The 8,033-nt window shown below is 41.6% G+C and overlaps 1 protein-coding gene and 1 long non-coding RNA gene across 2 annotated transcripts in view; one reads left to right on the forward strand and one right to left on the reverse strand.

Annotated features, from left to right (window-relative positions):
• Nucleotides 1–904: 904 nt before the first annotated feature.
• LOC121307435 lies at nt 905–4,529 on the reverse strand. The gene is made up of 3 exons (XR_005948334.1): nt 4,319–4,529; nt 2,356–2,520; nt 905–1,306 (listed from the first exon to the last, which is right to left on the reverse strand). It is a non-coding gene; the product is annotated as an uncharacterized LOC121307435 (long non-coding RNA).
• A 2,978-nt stretch (nt 4,530–7,507) lies between these two features.
• LOC121307370 (FH1/FH2 domain-containing protein 3-like) overlaps nt 7,508–8,033 on the forward strand; it is a 6,781-nt gene continuing 6,255 nt past the window's right edge. The window contains exon 1 of the mRNA XM_041239574.1: nt 7,508–8,033. This exon is cut by the window's right edge and continues 74 nt beyond it. Within this exon, the coding sequence (XP_041095508.1) occupies nt 7,595–8,033 (439 nt within the window). The 5' untranslated portion in view covers nt 7,508–7,594.

Raw genomic sequence — 8,033 nt, forward strand, 5'->3', positions numbered from 1 at the left:
CCTGGACTTTAACAACTGGACCACACTGCCTCCTCTAATATGACAAAGACCAACATTCCTGGTAGATTAACTATCTATTTAAAAAAAAAAAAACGCTTTTTTGGATGCCTGCCTTCAATGGAGGCTAATTGAAATGAGTCATGAGGGGAAGCGATCTTGGTTCAGTTTAGCTTTCTGTTCTGTCTTTATGATTTGTTTCCTGAACGAACGATCTTAGATAACACAAAAGACGTTTCCTCCTTCGACTGAGCTCGGAGATGCAGGGTTAAGTATTTGAGACCAAACAAGGCGAATCGAAAACACCTGCAATTGGAGACACTTCTCGAAAAAGCGTTACCAAAACTGTTTCTTTTGGAAATAAAAATGAAAAAAGGTCTGCCAGTTTCCAGGGTTAGCTGTGTCTCATTTTATATTTCAAAAGCGAGTCAGATCCAGTATCACTGTTTCAACTTCATAGTGTTATGCATGAGTTGCTTTTCAATTCGAAACCATTCTATCATGCTGATTCCCTGAATAGGAAGTCCAGGGAATCAGCCAGTCGTATCTCTCAAATTACCTTGTGTATACATAGTGGTTACTTAGTACACACATCTGTGCTTATACATCAGTAGTGTTGGGGGTCAAGAAGAGCTACTTCCTTGTAGTGACCCTTAGGCAACATCTCTGATGACAAAAAGCTCTTCAAATTGAACATACCATGCAATGCTTAAGCAAAGCAATGGTGGGATTGGTTAGTACTTGGATGGGAGACCACCTGGGAATACTGAGTGCTGTAGGCTGCATGTTAAGCTCATACAAATATAGTACAGTGCTATTATACATAGTTACAATGTGTCTTAACATGTAAATCTTTTGCATGACATATGTAAGTTTATTTGTATCAGTTAGGGTTAGGGCTGTATTGTGCAAAAAGATGTACACCTTAAGTACATTGTAACTATGAATAATAACATAATAATTCTATTCACGCTCAGATGTAGTCACTATGTAAATGCAAAGTAATTGGAGACATTTTAGGTGTTACCAGACTAGTTAACATGAAACCAAAGGATGAATTACTTCCAAATGTGTTTTGCTTGGTGTGTTGTTAGGCACGTTTTATTCAGGAATTGTGAAGGGCAGTCTCAGGGGGTTCTCACAGCCAGGACTATGGCGCCAAGCAGAACATCAAGATGGTGAAAGACGTGACAGAAACTGGCCACAGCAGTCTCCGGATCATGCGGCGGATCTTGCGATAGACACGGTTGTTATCAGGCATCCTTTTCAAAGCGGAGGTGTATTTCTTCTTAGATGCCAAGATTTTCTTCTGGGAAAGAACACGGGGGAAAAGAAAAGAAAAAGTTTATTGATTTGAAATTTAATAATTTAGGTTCATCATTGCTAAATGCTTGTTGGGATAAAGCATATGCATAACTTCCCTGCATTGCCAGATTATGCATATGAAGAGTGGCATTCTTCATCCATGAGGGCTAGCAGCGTATGTATTTTGTGCGCAATACTCGTGAGCTATATATTACGGACTTGGTTGTGTGATGCGCCGCCGTTACAGATTCTGTCCTGTCGGTGAGAGGAGACAAGGTTAAAACGATTGCCTGCCTCCTTGAGAGGAGACAAGGTTCGCTTGCGGTGGGCACCCAGCCCCTGCCCTCTTATTTATATTGTATCTTCAGTATTATTGCATTTGAAATAAACTCAGCACCACTTACATTTTCAAATCTATGAAAAGAATAATAATTTAGGTTTGTAGCTAGTGTGGGCTTTTCGTTTTGTTCGCTGAAATTCATTTTTTAAAAAAAGTGAACGTACAGAAAAAATGTAAGACAAAACTTGAATACAGGAATTAGGGCGTGCCACTGTGATCCGCAGTGTACAAAAACGAAAAGGCTTTTTCTGGGTGATCACAAAAGGTTTAATGATTTAAAAAATATATATATATATTTCAAGACATTTTGGACAGAAATGGCGAGAGATAAGTAAACTTGGTATTTTTCAAAGTTATTGTTTTATAAGTAAACTTGGTATTTTTCAAGAGTTATTGTTTTACGGGGCTTGTTATAATGACACGAGTAACTGTTTCGCCTTATTGCTGTACAGCGGACCCTACTGGCCAAATGCCCAGCGAGTTCAGGCAGGACACCTGCAGGGCTGGCCTTTGTCCTCCAGAGGGCGGTAGCTCGCTGATATCCCCTCTCTAGTTCCTGGGTGTAATGAAGCAATTGCCCACTTATCACTTAATTAGGGACACATTTAAATTGAAAAGAAAATGAAAATGAGATTGAAGAATGCCCTGATGGAAAATTGTTATTATTTATTATTATTATTATTATTATTATTATTATTATTATTATTATTTACCAGACGCTTTTATCCAGATCCATCCCTGAGTTCAAGATTTCTTTTACCCAGGAACCCACCTTGGTGGATCTTCTCTTGTACTGATTCCGTTTGAAACGACGGGCCCCACCCCCTTCATCCACACTGTCTGTTGTCTCTTGCTTGATGTCTTGTTGACTCTTAAACCTGAAAGAAAATAATATGATAACACCTTCCATGAAGTGTCTCTGATTGCTGTACATAGTTAGCAAATGCATGTGTGCTTACAGACAGTTACAATCTTATTATGCCTAGTTACAATGTACTTAATGTGTACTCTTTTTTGCACAATATAACCCTAACCCTAACTCTAAACTCCAAACCTGACCCTAATCCTTTTCTGATGCAACTGTGTACTTATATATATCGTGCAAAAAGACTTGCACGTTAATCTCATCGTAACTGTGCATGATAACATTGTAATTATGTGCAAGTACCCATGTATTTACTAAGTAACTACTATGCAAATACACAGTCATTAGAGACACTTCATGGACAGTCTTACTGATAACAGTTACCTGTGTCACTGACAACAAAACTATCATGTATTCCTTATTTTGGTATGAATTGCAATTGGTAGTTTTAGATGTACAATATACAGTACAGAAGAATAAATAGCTGTAGACTTGATACCATGAAGGCTGAAGGTGTGGCTAGAAAGGAACAGTAAATTGCATCACAAACACATTCATAGATTTCAATAGAAATCGGTGTGTGTGGTTACCATGGCATCAAAAGCCTAACAGTACATCCACAGTTTGCTTCCAAACACATTTAGCTGAACGTTAGGAAGTTGGCTCTTCTGTGCACAAACTTGCTTGTAAGATGTGTTTCCTGTCAGGAGCCTGTAGTGAGCTTGCTTCAGGATCTAAGAAGAATATTGCAAAATCTATTAAATATGTTGCATTAGTTTGTGGGTGTTGCCGTTTTGCTGTTGAGCAGCTCAGTAGCTCTGAGGGTCGATGCGTTGAGACAAAGCTGCGCGTCACTAGTTCGCAGTGGTGAGTTTAGGAACGATTTTGAGAGTTGAATATAGGAACGCAGCCTATGTTGTTATAGTCATCATCCCTCGTTTAGCTGATGCATTTTGGGTTATAATAGCACAGGTTGAAATAATACACTGAGAATGGTAGTATATACAGTGATAGAAGGACGCATTCCTGTGGCATTAATGTTATGTTAATGAAACCATACGGTAAAGTACCGGTAAGTATTTGAACACAACGCATTTTTTTTCCTTTTGAAATGTCTTATTAAAAAAAAAAAAAAAAAAAAACATAATAAAGTCTTCCAGCGCTCAGCCAATCAGGTTTCAAAAGGTTATAACGTGCGTTGTGATGTCATTCCATTCACAGCAATGATGCCACTGCACCGTACTGACGTCATTTCCACTCATAGCAGCATGGTTCACTATGACATCAGCATATATAATCATAGATAACAACACAATCATAATTCTAAAATAAACATTGGGTGTGTGTATTGTAGATATTAACAACCATTTTGGTTTTGCTTTTGTTACATGTACATGTATAAAAGCCAGATTTGAAAAAATAGATCAGCGATTACCATTTTAAGATGTGATGTACACACAATTATAAAACAAATAATCCATAGGATTGTTTATTGGATTTTTGAATGGCACTAACACAACCTAATAAGTGACTAAGCCTGGATGAAATGAAAACCTCGTGGCACAATACAACAGAAAAGCTTCCTTAATTGTTACTAAAAATTCTCTGAGATTTAAACACCTTCAGCATTTCTTGCCAAAGGCAGTTTTGCACATTCTTTGAATACTGATGAAACTCGCTCTAGTCAAAAACAACAGTAGACAGTGATAGAGGGTTAACCTATTAGGCTATTGCACAGTGAAAAAATGAAATATTAACTAAGTCTCCCTTTAAATACGACCATGACCAGGTAATGATTTGAAAGCTGTTACCCATTCTCTTTCTTGGCTGTCACTGACTTCCGCATTCAATGTTCTGACCCCACTTCGCTGTTGGAAGATTGAGAAGTTGGATGCTTGAGTTTATAGTGATGGGTTATATATCTGGGGAGACACCAGCAGTAAAAATACTGACAAAGAGTGAAAGTCAAAGGGGGCCTGGTTTCACACGTGTGATGTCACGAGTGTCCATTGTGATGCGTTAACTGGCAGTGTACAGCACAAACTCTGATTGGCTGAAACCTGTATCTGTCTTACATGTGGCTTTTTCAGGGGCTCACAAAATGCTGCAATCAATGCAACTCTGAGTAATGTGTTTATTTTGTAGTTCTTTATTGAAACCTTTTTAAACCTATAGATGCCGACCCACGGGGTATAATATGTTTTAATGCGATAAAGTGATTGTTAGGGTTGAAAACGCTGCCCTGAAATTAGACTTTTAAAAAATAGCTAAAGAGTGCAAATACCGGTGCAGTTTTGTCAAACTGTTTTGTGGATCCTTGGAAAAAAAAAGTTACTTTAGTAATTTACACAAAAATGCAATGTGGTATCATTCTTGGCAATTAGACATAGCGATGGTTTTGCCAGGCGACTCAAATCGCATAAACATCAAGCATATTTTAGGCACTTCTAAATCGTTAGTCGAAGAGCAGCTGCCTTATTCTTCCATCGATAAACAATACGTCCACTGCAAGGAAAGGATTTCTATCTCGCCTCAATCTATCACGCCCCCGCTGTGCGCCATAGTTGTCTTGCCCCCCTGCCCATGGCTTCTCTACTGTCTCCACTTATCTGCAAGCTAATTCATGGGCAGCGGTCCCTTGAAAGGCGAGGCCAAAGAATGTAGTGTAAAATATGTATAATGTTTACTACTGTATGTTTTAATAAATAATCTATAATCCATCGCATGGGTTTTCTGACTGAATTGAGAGACTTCTAGTCTAAACATTAGCTATTGAAATTTAGCACTGTGTGTTTAACGGTTATGGATCATATTGTCATTTGAAATTGGGGGGAAAGAACGAAACAACAAATATCAACACAATGTTGGAGAGATTTCAATAAGAACCGCTCTCAATTATTGCTCCCATCATAAAAAGCTAAAAACATAATTAACATTATCATTACTATTAACATTTACTCTATCATGTGGTAGGGCTTCTCGTCATAGGTTTGCTATCTGGATTCCTCATCATGTTAAATGTGCAGGGATGAATAACAAACCATTGAAACTCCTCGAGTCGTTCCCTATGGATTCTCAGAACACTCGAGGCTGCCAGCACTGCCTTTGATCGGGTCATTGTGAGCATTCTCCAACGAACTCCAGATTGGACTGTCTGATAGTGAAGTCCCATTGGACTATTTGCTGCTCTGTACACCCTTTCCGCTGGCAGACTATAGAGATGTGGTTTATACAGAAGATAAGGCTGTTAATTGACCTGGCAATGGAAAATAACATTTTTAGAGCTGAAAGTCGACAATCTACCTTCATTTGCTGCTTCTCTAAGAATACAATAAAAAGTGGAAAACCTTTTATGGAAACCAGTTAGAAGACACTTCCTCACAGAGAGAGGTGAGGGGTTGGAATGGGCTGCCTATGTTGTTGAGGCAGAATCACAGTTTTTTGGGGGATCAACCAACAACTTGGACCAACATTCATTGGCTGAATTGCCTCCTCTTGTTCTTAAATGTTCCTATATTCTTATGAGCGAGCAACTTTTTCTCAGTTGACTTAGTAAATATCTTGGTGTGCCAAGTCCCCTATAATGTAAGACCAGTTAATGCCAAAATGTAACTTGATTTAATTTTATTTAATGTTTTTACCAAATTAACTGATTGTTAGGAACTGAAACACTTATCTGATCATGTTCGCAAACAAACATAGGCAGGGTTTATCTCCTGGGATGGAAGGGAGGGTCCCTATCGAAGCTCCGGCAGAGTTCAGTCTCTCTAGTACAGAGTCTGTGTGCCTGTTTGTCTGTGCTGTGCAGAAAGGAATACCTTTGCATCTGCCTGGGAATCCTAAGACTGAGGGTTGAAAGAGCTTCAGTAATTGAGATCTAGTCCTTGTCCTAAAACCAACAGGTTGAACTACAAGACAGAAAAGATTTGTGGAATAAACTGTACCAGAGTTGGATTGGAGCAGATTTTCAGATTCAAACTACGAGATTCATTTCTGGCAGAAAGGTGGGGGTTTCAGTAACTCTTATTAAAGAAAGAAAGAAAGAAAGGAAGAAAGGAAGAAAGAAAGAGATAGCTCAGAGATTAGATGCAGTGCTGGGCTGCAGTGTGGAAGGCAGTGTGTTTGAGTAGCTCAGTGGTTAGAGTGGGGCTGCAGTGTGGAAGGCAGTGTGTTTGAGTAGCTCAGAGATTAGATGCAATGCTGGGCTGCAGTGTGGAAGGCAGTGTGCTTGAGTAGCTCAGTGGTTAGAGAAAGTGCTGGGCTGCAGTGTGGAAGGCAGTGTGTTTGAGTAGCTCAGTGGTTAGAGAAAGTGCTGGGCTGCAGTGTGGAAGGCAGTGGGTTTGAGTAGCTCAGTGGTTAGAGAAAGTGCTGGGCTGCAGTGTGGAAGGCAGTGTGTTTGAGTAGCTCAGTGGTTAGAGAAAGCGCTGGGCTGCAGTGTGGAAGGCAGTGTGTTTGAGTAGCTCAGTGTTAGTTAGAAAGCGCTGGGCTGCAGTGTGGAAGGCAGTGGGTTTGAGTAGCTCAGTGGTTAGAGAAAGCGCTGGGCTGCAGTGTGGAAGGCAGTGTGTTTGAGTAGCTCAGTGGTTAGAGAAAGCGCTGGGCTGCAGTGTGGAAGGCAGTGTGTTTGAGTAGCTCAGTGGTTAGAGTGCTGGGCTGCAGTGGGAAGGCTGTGTGTTTGAGAAGGCAGTGTGGAAGTTTGAGTAGCTCAGTGGTTAGAGGGCCGGGTTGCAGTGTGGAAGGCAGTGTGTTTGAGGAGCTCAGTAATTAGAGTGCTGGGCTGCAGTGTGGAAGGCAGTGTGTTTGAGTAGCTCAGTGGTTAGAGAAAGCGCTGGGCTGCAGTGTGGAAGGCAGTGTGTTTGAGTAGCTCAGTGGTTAGAGGGCCGGGCTGCAGTGTGGAAGGCAGTGTGTTTGAGGAGCTCAGTGGTTAGAGAAAGCGCTGGGCTGCAGTGTGGAAGGCAGTGTGTTTGAGTAGCTCAGTGGTTAGAGAGCCGGGCTGCAGTGTGGAAGGCAGTGCGTTTGAGAAGCTCAGTAATTAGAGTGCTGGGCTGCAGTGTGGAAGGCAGTGTGTTTGAGGAGCTCTGTGATAAACAATGAAACAAGGATCTACGTGCTGGCCTTGCACAAAGGGTGGGGAGTCTTACGCATCAGGGTGTTCAAGCCCCTCCTACAAGGCGAGCCTCGATGAATCCTGGGACGTCCTTCTGAAAAGCACCCCCCATCTCAGATTAAACACCCTGGACTTCTCTGACCTTTGGGAAGACGAAGATCCAGGACTGGACAGCAATGAGGACGGGGACGTGGCCTCAGAAGTGTTTGCATCACCGGTGGGTTGGGCTAACCCTACGGCCCCGCCTCCTCCACCACTTCCCCCTCCCCCTCCCCCTCCCTGCCCAATGACAGCTGCCAAGGACTCTGGAGCCACACCCACAAAAGGGCGGACGCTACGCTTGTACTGGAATGAACTGTGTGACTTGCCCACGCTCCCCAAAGTGAGCCGTTTCGGCAAACAGACCATCTGGGCCACGCTGG

Source organism: Polyodon spathula, chromosome 55 (assembly GCF_017654505.1).
Source record: "Polyodon spathula isolate WHYD16114869_AA chromosome 55, ASM1765450v1, whole genome shotgun sequence".
Lineage (NCBI taxonomy): Eukaryota > Metazoa > Chordata > Actinopteri > Acipenseriformes > Polyodontidae > Polyodon > Polyodon spathula.